This window comes from Leptodactylus fuscus, chromosome 1 (assembly GCF_031893055.1).
Source record: "Leptodactylus fuscus isolate aLepFus1 chromosome 1, aLepFus1.hap2, whole genome shotgun sequence".
In the NCBI taxonomy this organism is placed as follows: Eukaryota; Metazoa; Chordata; class Amphibia; order Anura; family Leptodactylidae; genus Leptodactylus; species Leptodactylus fuscus.
The window spans coordinates 286,006,833-286,020,600 of NC_134265.1; the positions used below are offsets into that span (position 1 = coordinate 286,006,833).

A 13,768-nucleotide genomic window follows, 5' to 3' on the forward strand; every position below is an offset into this window, starting at 1 on the left:
CTTAATACAACTCTATGGAAGTCTATGGATGATACATCATAGATCCATAGAGCACAGTTCTATAATATGGTTGTGCGCATGAACCATAGCTCTGATCTGCCAGTCATTGGTGTCTCCACATTGCACTTCTCTCTAATTGATAGAATAATTAGTTTTTGCATTTTGCAAGTAAAAATTGATAAAAATAATTAAAGTTTCCCAACTTTTTATGCAGATTGTAACTGTGCAATATTGCTGTTGAGGATCTGATCTTTCCATTAAACTATTACAAAAATGTAATGAAATACTTGTGAAATATGTATTCTGCCTGACATTCTTACCTTATATACATGCAGTCTTATTAACATAAAGAGACAGAATTAGACATAGGGCAGCCTGCCACCCAAACAATCTTGTTTCCACGTTCTCAAAAGTAAAAAGAGCTCTGTGACTTTACCAAATCCGTGAGTGATCTGTCATTACATTGGACACCATCCATTTCCTCTTCTTTAAATGGCTCGGAGGGGTGGATAGTTTTAATTTCAGTCTCTTTTATGGATGATAATATGTATCATCAATACTATACACACAAACCATAAGGGAGACTATAAATAAAATATTGTAAAACTCTAGTAGTAGTAGTAATATATAGAATTAAATGCTGGTAAATACTGGCCTATGATATTGAGTTTACTGGTTGCACAATGGTTTTCGATTCCAACATGGTCATGCATTGTAGATGCTGGAGATTTTGGAAACTGTTACAAAAAGGCAGGTAAACAAAATGTTTTCTTGCAGACAAATAAGACAAGCAGAACAGTCACCAAGTTTAGCCATTTCAGTTGGCTACAATTCACTGCGTACCATTCCATATAGGTAGTTGAAATGCAGCTATCAAAACACAATGCAGAGTCATAATGGATTTTTTAGACATGCCTTATTTGGTCCCCACAGGTTCTTACTGTACACTACATGTGGGTCTCATACCTGAAATTCTTGTTGTATCAACAGTTCCTCAGACAGTGCAGGCATTGATGTTCCATTCATTCCTGTTTTTGAACGCATGGGTGAGGTTGATGGAGTGTGAACTGTGAGCATGGACAGTGAAGGTGAAAAGGTTGGGGTCATTGTTGAAGGCTGACAGGCCAAATCAGAGAAAAAAGGAGAACGGGGGTATTTTACAAATGTCTGTCCTGACATTATAGTTGGCATTCGAGGTGGCACTGCCCTTATCCCAGGCTGTGCCACAGAAGTGATTAATGGAGGTGGAAAAATGAAAGGTTTCTTTTGCTTAGGTACATGCCTATGCATCTTGTCATCTTTCAGTCTACCAATATCACAGAAAACAGAGGAAAGTGTCTGAAACCTGGGCTCCCAGCTAAGCAGGTAATCCCAATTATAACTTCCTCTCAGGTCCTCATCAGAGGCCACTAAAGATGCCAGAGAACCATATCTGGAGTCATATGACATGGGAACATAAATGTAGTCCTGACTGGTCTCTGGTAGAGAGTTTTTGTCCTTTGGGTTGCTTTCACCATTGTGATGTGTTGGTGGTGGTTCCTTTTTGCAGCTATAGTACGCATGGCACTCTCCATCTCCATTCTCCTCCTTAAGGATCACTACACTGTCTGTGCTTTCTGACCCAATCACCACATCTGTTTCATCTGACTCGCATGACAGAAGATCAGATTCTCTTGGAATTCCAGAGTCTGGAACTCGTGAGGCTCTTTCACTAAGAACAGAGCCAGATTCTTTTCTAATAGGGTATTCATTGATCATCTTTATTTCTTCATCTTCAGCAGTTTCCCCTTCTGTTGAGCCATGACCACTTGAGTCTGAATTCCTGCATTTGTTTCCAGTGTCTTTCTTTTCTCTAATGCCAACTAAGCCCAGCCACTCGGCTGTATCTGGAGCTATGCTGCTCTTGATATTTTCATACTTTGGACATTCATCAGACATGCAGTCTTTAACATTTGAGTTTGGAAGAGCAGGAATAGCAACCTCTTTTATCCCACAAGCATTTACAACATCTTTTTTCTTATATCTCAGAATGATTCCAATAAGGCTTATAGCCAGTAGCAAGAAAACCACAAAGGAAATACTGAAACTGATGGAAAGTATGTTTGCTGACATAACAGGGTAACCTTCTAGTGCTGTTGAAATGTTAACTCGAACAGTGCAGGTCGATGACTTTGAGTCTAGCTTTGGACTTTGGGCTCTTACCACTAACTCAATAATGTCGTCATTTTTCCTTGTGTTACTTCGTATCTTTTGAACACTTCTTGTTAAGTATATGACACCACTAGTTGAATTGACAGCAAAAAACTGGGAAGGCTTTTCAAGGTTATAGTAGATCACTCCATCGAGTCCCTCATCCTTGTCTGAAGCTCCCACTTTGCCTATCACTTGTCCAGGTTTGTTTTCTAGTGGTAAGTCAAACAGATACTGATCGTCATAGAATAAAGGTGGAAACTCATCCTGCCCCTCGATGTCGATATAAACCAGTACACAGGCGGTGGATTCACTCCTATCTTTCACCTGAACAACAAGGCAATACTTCTTCTGTATCTCATAATCAATTTTGTGCTTGGTATAAATATCCCCAGTTAAGGAGTCTATGAAAAACTTGTCTTGCTTCGGCTCATTTAGGCACATAGATTGAATAGAGTAACTCAAGGCACCAAATGGCCCAGAATCTAAGTCAATGGCATTCGCCGTACACACTGGTGAGAACGGGGGCATATTTTCAGACAGACTACAGCTTAGACTATTAAACAGGAATCGAGGTGGGAAGTCATTATCATCCAGCACTGTAATGTAGAGTCTTGTAAGTGCCTCATCATTTTTAACTCCCCAAGCATTTGTAGCCTTTAAAACTAAGGCAAAGTTCAGAACACTTTCATAATCCAAAGGTTTTACTAGCATGACAGTCCCATTTTGTGAATCAACTGTAAACATTTCTTCATCGTTGCCAGAAATTATGCTGTATACTATTTCAGCGTTATCTTCACTGTCACGATCAAAAGCTGATATTTTGGTCACTTCCGTATTTATAGGGTGATGTTCTCTGACACTAATATGGTACTCCGAGTTGTAAAAAACTGGTGGATTGTCATTGCTATCAAGAACAGATATTAAAACAGTGGCAGTGGAGCTTAAAGGTGAGAATCCCCGATCAGAAGCTAGTAAAACCAATGTGTGGCTGGCTTCTGTCTCATAGTCTAAATTCCCATTTAGAATTAGTTTCCCAACCACTAAAAATGGGGGTTGGGACAGAATTCCAATGCTTTGCACGTTGAACAGATTGTAGGAATTTCCACCAACAATGGAAAAGTCAATATAAGCATTCTCATGGGTCCAATCCAAATCTGTAGCCGTGAAGGTAAGAATTGCTTCTCCAACTGTGGCATCTTCGCTTACATTGATACGGTAAACCTCTTCTGAAAATGAGGGGACATGGTTGTTTACATCATGAATCTGTAGCTCCAGGATAGTAGTGGAAGTTAATGGAGGAATGCCGCTATCCATGGCTTCAATAAGAACAGGAATGACAGTACTCTTCTCCTTTATTCCCACTGGAGCATCCGTGTGCACTGCACCTAAAATGATCAGATTATTTTAAGATTATTCATTGGAATTAAACTGCTGTAACACAATACTAAAGATGTAGATTTTTCTCGCAATGTTGCATGGAAGCCTCAACGTCTTTGCAAACACATTCATATTTATTGGAAAAAAGGATTTATGAATTTTGCATTGAGGTAAGAACGCTATATTCTTCTTAGGCAGGAAAATTAAAGTAAAATATTGATAAACCTATTACCCTCTTATTCTAACATACACTCACCGGCCACTTTATTAGGTACACCATGCTAGTAACGGGTTGGACCCCCTTTTGCCTTCAGAACTGCCTCAATTCTTCGTGGCATAGATTCAACAAGGTGCTGGAAGCATTCCTCAGAGATTTTGGTCCATATTTACATGATGGCATCACACAGTTGCCGCAGATTTGTCGGCTGCACATCCATGATGCGAATCTCCCGCTCCACCACATCCCAAAGATGCTCTATTGGATTGAGATCTGGTGACTGTGGAGGCCATTGGAGTACAGTGAACTCATTGTCATGTTCAAGAAACCAGTCTGAGATGATTCCAGCTTTATGACATGGCATTGCATTATCCTGCTGAAAGTAGCCATCAGATGTTGGGTATATTGTGGTCATAAAGGGATGGACATGGTCAGCAACAATACTCAGGTAGGCTTTGGCGTTGCAACGATGCTCAATTGGTACCAAGGGGCCCAAAGAGTGCCAAGAAAATATTCCCCACACCATGACACCACCACCACCAGCCTGAACCGTTGATACAAGGCAGGATGGATCCATGCTTTCATGTTGTTGACGCCAAATTCTGACCCTACCATCCGAATGTCACAGCAGAAATCGAGATTCATCAGACCAGGCAACGTTTTTCCAATCTTCAATTGTCCAATTTCGATGAGCTTGTGCAAATTGTAGCCTCAGTTTCCTGTTCTTAGCTGAAAGGAGTGGCACCCGGTGTGGTCTTCTGCTGCTGTAGCCCATCTGCCTCAAAGTTCGACGTACTGTGCGTTCAGAGATGCTCTTCTGGCTACCTTGGTTGTAACGGGTGGCTATTTGAGTCACTGTTGCCTTTCTATCAGCTCGAACCAGTCTGGCCATTCTCCTCTGACCTCTGGCATCAACAACGCATTTCCGCCCACAGAACTGCCGCTCACTGGATGTTTTTTCTTTTTCGGACCATTCTCTGTAATCCCTAGAGATGGTTGTGCGTGAAAATCCCAGTAGATCAGCAGTTTCTGAAATACTCAGACCAGCCCTTCTGGCACCAACAACCATGCCACGTTCAAAGGCACTCAAATCACCTTTCTTCCCCATACTGATGCTCGGTTTGAACTGCAGGAGATTGTCTTGACCATGTCTACATGCCTAAATGCACTGAGTTGCCGCCATGTGATTGGCTGATTAGAAATTAAGTGTTAACGAGCAGTTGAACAGGTGTACCTAATAAAGTGGCCGGTGAGTGTATATGAATGTAAAATCTCCCAGAGTACCATATATTGTAATGTTTGTAAAGGCCACCAATCACCAAATACCAGACACCATATGTAGGTAAGCGCAGGCAACAATGGCAACAATGCTTTCCTATTCAGAGTGCCTTAAAGAGGTATTCCTACAAGTATAACCATTATATATTTGTAGATAATTAAAAGTTAAACATTTTTGCACATATAAGTAGTTAAACATTTTGCAGAGTTTTAAAGATTTTCTCTAAATATCTTTAAAACACAGTTGCCAGTGGTTATGACCACGAATACAGGACCTTGCTAAGGTCAGAAAATCAACCATGATTTCCTTACTGTGGCTAGGATATCTTCTTATACATGTAGTGTCTATACCTGATAACACAACTACAATAAGAAAATCATGGCTGGGTTCCTGACAAGTCCCAGACCATAGAAAGTTTCTGTATTCGTGGTTGTATCCATTGCCAACCAATCAAGACAACAGACTCTCACCACTATTAAAGTTAGAGAAAATCTTTAAAACCCTGCAGAATTTTTAGATACTTATATTTGCAAAAATGTTTAACTTTTCACTATCTACAAATATAGATTTGGTTATGTTCCTGGGAATACCCCTTTAAGTACAGTATACTTTTTATAGAATGAGATCCTATAGGTGTGCATTACAATTCTCTCTATATATAGAAAATATATTCCTGACAGCTGGAAAAATTGGGCTTCTTTAGCTTGGAGAAAAGACACCTTATAGCTGAAGGGAATTGGCACATTAAATATTCATTTTAATAACTGTACAACAAATGAGGAGACATAATGTACTGAATGTGCTTTTGTTTCCTCCAGATAAACACATAAATCTTATGTTAAAAAAATCTTGCTATGGATTTGGTGTAGGAAGCCGCGCTGAAACCATTGTGGGTGGCCACACTAAGTAGCCACATTGACTGGGGCTAATCGGCATGGTAGAAACCCTCTTAGTCTCGCCTTTCTGGCACAGGTTTCAGAACAAAAATTATTATTTTTGATCATTTTTTAGCATTTTTGATTTATTTGTACATTTTGATCATGTGAACATACTCAATTTCAGTGTAAAGATGGTCTTAAAGGGGTAGTCAATCCCCAAATCAATTTTATATCCTGTGGATAGGTCATCAGTATTTGATCTGTGGGAGTACGGTTCTAGGTCCCTGCACAAATTATCCTTACTGGCAGCCAGAAGCTATAGCAGTGTACAGGGAGCACACGCCAACTCTCCTATTTAAGTAAAGTGGCCCTGTCCACTGCATTGCAAAGTGTCTGGGAAAGTGCAGAGCCACTCCTATTATATGAATAGCAGAGCTGGTGGGCGATCCTCAACCACTGCTGCAACTTGGGCACTTGGAGGCTGCTGCTACATTGGATCTGTTTGTGGTCCAAGAGTCAGACCCCCACAGATCCCATACTGATGATGACCTATCTTGTGATAAGCCACTGATCAAGTAGACTTTTTTTTTTTTTTATTAGTATAACGGGAAAAATACTTTCCTATAAACTTAGTCTAATAGCAAATATACTGTATATTCATCATGTACTTGATAACAAGATGTAGGAAGACACCACCTGCAAACAATTTACAGACCTTAAATACACTCATCCTATAGTGACGTACCTGTAGTTGGATTGATTGCAAATCCTTTAAATGGAGAAATAATTCTATAAGAAACAGGGCCATATATCACCGAGTCCCTGTCTGTAGCAGACACTGTTATGATATATGTATCAGGTGCAGTCAGCTCGGGTATTGATGCCTTCAGGACAAAAAGCAAGAGAAAACAGTCACATAGAGCTCCAGAACAATCATATTTGATACCTAAAAGGATACATACCATTCCTGCAGTGTTTTTGTTGCTGATCTATGCATGGGATTAAAAGATTGTATTAACTGTACTCTTTTTCCAATGTACCTTGTGATTTATTAAAGCCCTCCACTGAAGATTTAGATTTAGATGGCATCAGATTCAGAGTAATCTTGTGATGTTGAGTGCTTGGGTGTAATTTTATACTAATAGAAGCAAGGCTTCACACAGTATCTCTGTCTATATTGGCTTCTCGTGAAGCTACGGCTGACATGCCATTGTAAATATACCCAGTGTTCTGCATACTTTCATCACTTTGATTGACTTTATACTTATTTGTACAACTTTTTTCTCCTTTTTTCTTTATGAGTCCATCAATCTATCTATACTGTGTGGGTATAATTGATATATATATTTCTACACCAAATAGTCATAATGTAAGGTACTAAAATATAATAGCTAAATTTATATTACACTTTATGGGAAGCCTAAACAGACCATAGAGCATTTAATGTGTATATAAGAGCATTGTCTTTGGATACTTTATATCGAACTATTTATACAATTATACAGAATAGTAACATGCTTTTTTTATTGTGATTATTGTATGTAATATCTTATTACATTATCATTAAGATACTTTATTATTAAGTCAAAATAAAACAAAACTAATACAGCAAAACAGTTTCTATAACATTAGAATTGACCATAACTATAATAATCCTACTGACCACAATAGAAGAAACAAAATATAATATATTGTAATAGCTAACTGAAATAAAAGATGCTACATGGCAAATAGCAGTTAACGCATGGATCCAGAGACATCTTGTGGCCGGACTTCTGTGTTATGGTTTGTAGTATATGATTTTAGTATAGGGGTCTACAGCCTCACAATTACTATACGGCACTCCGAGTAACTCATCTTTGCTTCTTTAAATTGAAAATGGCACACCATACAAAAGGTGTTTCCTGACCCTGGTCTGGGGTCTATATAAAGCCAAATATTATAGTCAGTGACACTAGGTTCACTGGTAAATTCAGTATGTAGCCTAAACAGGTGGTGGGTGACAGAAGGATAAACTTTAATGCTATGTCTAAATAAAACTATACCATGTTCTTGATTCTAACTTATGCAGTTGGTGACTTTTGAGTATCTTTTTTTTTTTTTTTAAATGTGGATTGTGATCCCCACATAGAGGTCACAATGTACATTTTTCCCTATCAGTATGGCTTTTGGAATATGGGATGGAAATCCATGCAAACACGGGGAGAACATACAAACTCCTCGCAGATGTTTTTTTGCCCTTGGCGGGATTTGAACACCAGGACTCCAGCGCTGCGAGGCTGCAGGGCTAACCACTGAGCCACCGTGTGGCCCCTGACATTTGAGTATCTTGTCCTAACTCTGGCGTTCCATTCATCAGTGCAGACGGCTCATGATAAACACATACTTAGCAATACATAGCTTGCACATGGCAAAACTATTGAGGATTCTACTATACCCTGGCCAAAAGAAACAGTGATTAAAATTGTATTGAAACTACTTTATCATTACTGCACAATCTAAGGAATTGCCAACATAATGAATAGCCCACTTAGATGCTAGTATAAAACACAGAATTCATTAAATATTTTCATTGAGCTGAAAGACTCCTGCATTCGACTAAATCATCAGAGGAATACATGTGTATAAATGTTCTTGTATGACCCATTAGTCAAAATATGAGGTCCTTGTGAGTCAGTAAACCCAAATTAGCAGTCCAGCAATGAGACAGCCAGTCAACGCTTGGTATGACACACAATTAAACAAAGAGTATTGATGGCCATAACTTTATAGTCAACCTGGTCTCCAGTGTAACATTAAACACTGGTATTACAAATGTGAGACTACACACAAGATGTTAAAGATGATCTGTCTAGAATAAAAAAGGACCTGCATACAGTATTTATACATTATATGCATGATATAACTGCAACTTAGTGGGCAGTAAGTTAGTATAATAAAATAACACAATTCATTACAGGACTGTGGTGCTTATAGTATCATCTATCAAGTTATAATGGCCTGGATTAGTGTGATAGAAATGTTATATCCAACTTTTAGCTTTTTACACTCTATCACAAAGATCACCTACAGCCTTAAAGGGGTTATCCAGTTTCTAATATTGATGGCTTACCCTTAGGCTAGGTTATCAATGTTAGATCAGTATGGGTCAGACACGTAGGATCCCAGTGGATCAACGTTTCTGGGGCAGTGCATCTCCTGGTAATGTTTACACGCATAAAAAGGGTAGGGGAAGTCCTAGGCACTGCAGTGCTGCCCCATTAAAGTCTAGGGGACATTGGTGTAGTACCTGAAGGCAGCGCTACATATCGTATGGCGAGTGAGCAGTGTGGCTCTCAGCATGTAAACATTACCAGCTAGTTTTACCTTACTCAGTTATTACTTTCTAGCAGAAAATTAATAATATCCTTTACTTCGGATGAGTCATGTGGTCTCATGTTTATTCCATAAAAATTATGTCTTTCTATCTCTCCTGTTCTTTCAGGCAACAGAGCTTCCTGTATAATGCGCTGTTCCCAAAGACTCTCTAAAGGCATGTGTGCGTGTGCGTGGGTGTGGGCAGGGGTGGTATAAACACCTATCACCAGCTACTGAGCAGGATTAGACAGGTTCCTGTCACACAGTTATAATGAACAGGGACGGATCCAGGGCCGGGCGAGCTGGACAACCGCCCGGGGCCCCGCGATTAGCGGGGCCCCGCGATTAGCGGGGCCCCGCGGCGCGGCCGGGACCTAACAAAATGGTCCCGGTCGGCATGTCCTGATTCCAACTGAGCTCAGCGTTAAAGCAGGAGCTGACAGCTCCTGCTTTAAACGCCTATGTATTCAGCGCATCGGCGGTAGGACGCCGATGCGCTGAATACATAGGCGTTTAAAGCAGGAGCTGTCACAGCTCAGCTCCTGCTTTAACGCTGAGCTCCGGCATTTGTAGCCGCGATGTGATAACGTCATGACATCGCGGCTACAATATGTGTATGAGGGAGAGAGCTGCGAGGGAACGAGGAATGGTGAGTGTGTGTATGTGTAAGAACAGCATGGGGCAGATGGAGGGGGGAGAACAGCATGGCACTGGGGCAGATGAAGGGGGGAGAACAGCATGACACTGGGGCAGATGAAGGGGGGAGAATGGCATGACACTGGGGCAGATGAAGGGGAGAACGGCATGACACTGGGGCAAATGAAGGGGGGGGAGAACGGCATGACACTGGGGCAGATGAAGGGGGGGAGAACAGCATGACACTGGGGCAGATGGAGGGGGAGAACGGCATGCACTGGGGCAGATGAAGGGGGAGAACAGCATGGCACTGGGGCAAATGAAGGGGGAGAGAACAGCATGACACTGGGGCAGATGAAGGGGGGAGAATGGCATGACACTGGGGCAGATGAAGGGGAGAACGGCATGACACTGGGGCAAATGAAGGGGGGGGAGAACGGCATGACATTGGGGCAGATGAAGGGGGGGAGAATGGCATGACATTGGGGCAGGTGAAGGGGGAGGATGGCATGACACTGGGACAGATAGAGGGGGAGAGAACAGCATGACACTGGGGCAGATGGAGGGGGGAGAATGGCATGACACTGGGGCAGATGGAGGGGGAGAACGGCATGGCATTGGGGCAGATGAAGGGGGGAGAACAGTATGACACTGGGGCATATGGAGGGGGAGAACGGCATGGCACTGGGGCAGATGGAGGGGGGAGAACGGCATGACACTGGGGCAGATGAAGGGGGGGAGAACGGCATGACACTGGGGCAGATGGAGGGGGGAGAACAGCATGGCACTGGGACAGATAGAGGGGGAGAGAACAGCATGACACTGGGGCAGATGGAGGGGGGAGAACAGCATGACACTGGGGCAGATGGAGGGGGAGAACGGCATGGCACTGGGGCAGATGAGGGGGGAGAACGGCATGGCACTGGGGCAGATGGAAGGGGAAGAACGGCATGACACTGGGGCAGATGAAGGGGGAGAACAGCATGACACTGGGGCAAATGAAGGGGGAGAGAACAGCATGACACTGGGGCAGATGAAGGGGGGAGAATGGCATGACACTGGGGCAGATGAAGGGGGAGAATGGCATGACACTGGGGCAAATGAAGGGGGGGGAGAACGGCATGACATTGGGGCAGATGAAGGTGGGGAGAATGGCATGACATTGGGGCAGATGAAGGGGGAGGACGGCATGACACTGGGGCAGATGAAGGGGGGAGAATGGCATGACACTGGGGCAGAGACGGGGGGAAATGAAACTGTGGGCAGATAAAGGGGGAGAATTGCATGAAACTGGGGACAGAGATAGAGGAGGGGGACATGAAACTAGGGGTAGATGAAGGGTGTATATGAAAATGGGGGAGAGATGGAGGGGGGGACATATAATTTACGGGTGACTGTAGGAGGATTATACTGTGTGGAATCACATGAAAATTGAATGAGAATGGGTGGAGTCAACATAAAAGTGGGCGGGGCCTAATTTGCTGCGGCGCGCTGCGTGCGCCACACGTTCTATTCCCTCTTTCTAGTCTTCAACAGTTGGGAAGTACAGGTTAGAAGTGCGAGACCCCCCAGTAAGTAGGGCCTCGCCAAAGTCAATTGCCCAGGGCCCCGCAAACCCTGGATCCGCCACTGATAATGAAGATTCCTGTATAGTCAACATTCCTGCATACTTATGGTGTCTTAGGTTAATATTGTGAGAAGGATAAATACACTGTTCTCCCAGCAGGCAGGGATGGCACTGTCTTTAACTGTCCATGTAATGATGTGCTGAGCCATGAAGTAATTGACAGCATAGCACAGAGGAAGAGAAAGAAGGGGAGAATCTAAAAATAAAGACACGCCATAAATCCACCATCATACACCACGAATTTCGTTATGCCAAATGCTGGCTAACTTCTCACAAATGGCTTTTCAGCCTGAGATCTTACTGCAGAAGGTACTTACTTTGTAGATATCTTTGGTAAATAATGGAGGATTATCATTAACGTCTAAAATAACAATGATGAGTTCTGCTTCAGCCAGATGCAGGGAATCAGAGGCCTGAATCTTCAAATGATATTGAGACGTTTCTTCATAGTCCAAGACACCGACGAGGGTTACAATTCCTGAGTATTTGTCAATGGCAAACTTTAACCCAGGATTTCCATCATCAGTAAAACTATATGATACATTTGGTTTCAGGTCCACATCATTGGCCGATATGCAAACTACACTGAAGCCAGGGGCTGCATCTGAAATGTACAATAAGATAAACCTTTACCAATGAAGGATGAAAAACATCAAAAAAACAAAAACACAGCCTGACAGCAGAATGTACCCTTATAACCAAATCCCTCCATCGTCTGTGACTGTATAGTCATTAGTCGGCTGTAGCACTGCATATCTCATAAATAGTACTGTATATAAATGAGAACTGGGTATATCTGGACAGTTTAGGTGAATTGGCCTGGTTAATATCTGCTAAGCCTACACGTGGCTTTACCTAAAATGTCATCCAAAGGCTGCACTAAATCTGTTGCTAAAAATGGCGCCTGATCAGACTGTTAACCATTGGGTGTGTAGAGTAGTCAGTTTTGATCTTTCCTGATAACCTAAATGAGAGCTCAGGGACATTTTCTGCATTATGTGATCAACAGATTCAGGATTGACCAGCGACAACTTGAAGATTGACTAAGACACTAACATGCTCTGGACATGGCAGAGGCAATACTTGAGGCTTCATTTGCATGTGGCTTGGTAGTATAATTAATGCAGCGCTACAATTAACCAATGGATATTAATTCAGAAAGATTTATTCAGGTTACAAATGGAGGAGGCATTCTGAACCTGATGCATTCCTTTTAAGGATATAAATTTTGTAATACAGATTTCCAACTTCCCCTTTCTAATGCTACTGTAGTTTGATTCAGCGTGTTTAGGGCAGTCACTGGATAATCTTACTTTTCTCATATTAGGTTTAGGCATCTGTTTCTTATAATTGTATCCTAACTGTAATACAAATCAGTTCTGCATGTATTGGCTTTATAAGGTAATATCAATCGTACAGACATACCCATAGCATGTTAGATCACTACTTAACATTTGCTTAAAAAAGAGTTTGCCACCTCTCTTGGCTTGTCTGTTTCAGTAAATACTTATATTTGTTATAAAATGCAGGAACATTTTGATAGAACTCTGCATTGTGCCGTTCCCCTGTTATTCCTCCTTGAAGAATTAGAAATAAATTGACAAAAGGAAGTAGAACAGAGAAAGGCAAAAAAATTCAGTCTATGGTCATGTGATATACAGTCCCTGGTCATGTGATGGACAGTCTCTGGTCATGTGATGGACAGTCTCTGGTCATGTGATGGACCCACAGGTCAAAGAGCTTTGATTACTGTACTGTGACTATAACAAGCTGTACTCCTGTCTGACCATCACATGACCATGGACTGTCCATCACATGACCATGGACTGATTTTTATCCACTGAAAGTAAACAATGTATGACAACAAGCAGAGATCTAGGAAACTGATAAAGAACATATATTGGAAAATTGTACAGTTTTTCAATACACAAACAATAACATTTATTTGATAAAATTTGACAACCACAAAATTTTAAATTTTTTATGAGATTGCAAACCTTGTTTAGCACTGCACATATTCTCATACTTACCTTCAGGAATGAATGCTGTTTCCAAGGGAGGTATTGTAGGTGCATTGTCATTGATATCAATAACTAATACTGTTACTGTGCTTGTGGCAGAAAGACTGGGCGAACCCCTATCAGCAGCTTGGAGGACCAGCCTGTAAATACAATTAATTGAAAATGAGAATTATCAGAATATTC

The 13,768-nt window shown here is 41.7% G+C and overlaps 1 protein-coding gene across 1 annotated transcript in view; it reads right to left on the bottom strand.

Moving 5' to 3' along the window:
• Window positions 1-215: 215 nt before the first annotated feature.
• Window positions 216-13,768, bottom strand: part of DCHS2 (dachsous cadherin-related 2) — a 198,875-nt gene continuing 185,322 nt past the window's right edge. Inside the window, exons 17-20 of the mRNA XM_075287847.1 lie at window positions 13,595-13,725; window positions 11,882-12,168; window positions 6,690-6,828; window positions 216-3,578 (exon numbers count right to left, since the gene is read on the bottom strand). Of these exons, the coding sequence (XP_075143948.1) occupies window positions 961-3,578; window positions 6,690-6,828; window positions 11,882-12,168; window positions 13,595-13,725 (3,175 nt within the window). The 3' untranslated portion in view covers window positions 216-960. The remainder of the gene's footprint in view (window positions 3,579-6,689; window positions 6,829-11,881; window positions 12,169-13,594; window positions 13,726-13,768) is intronic.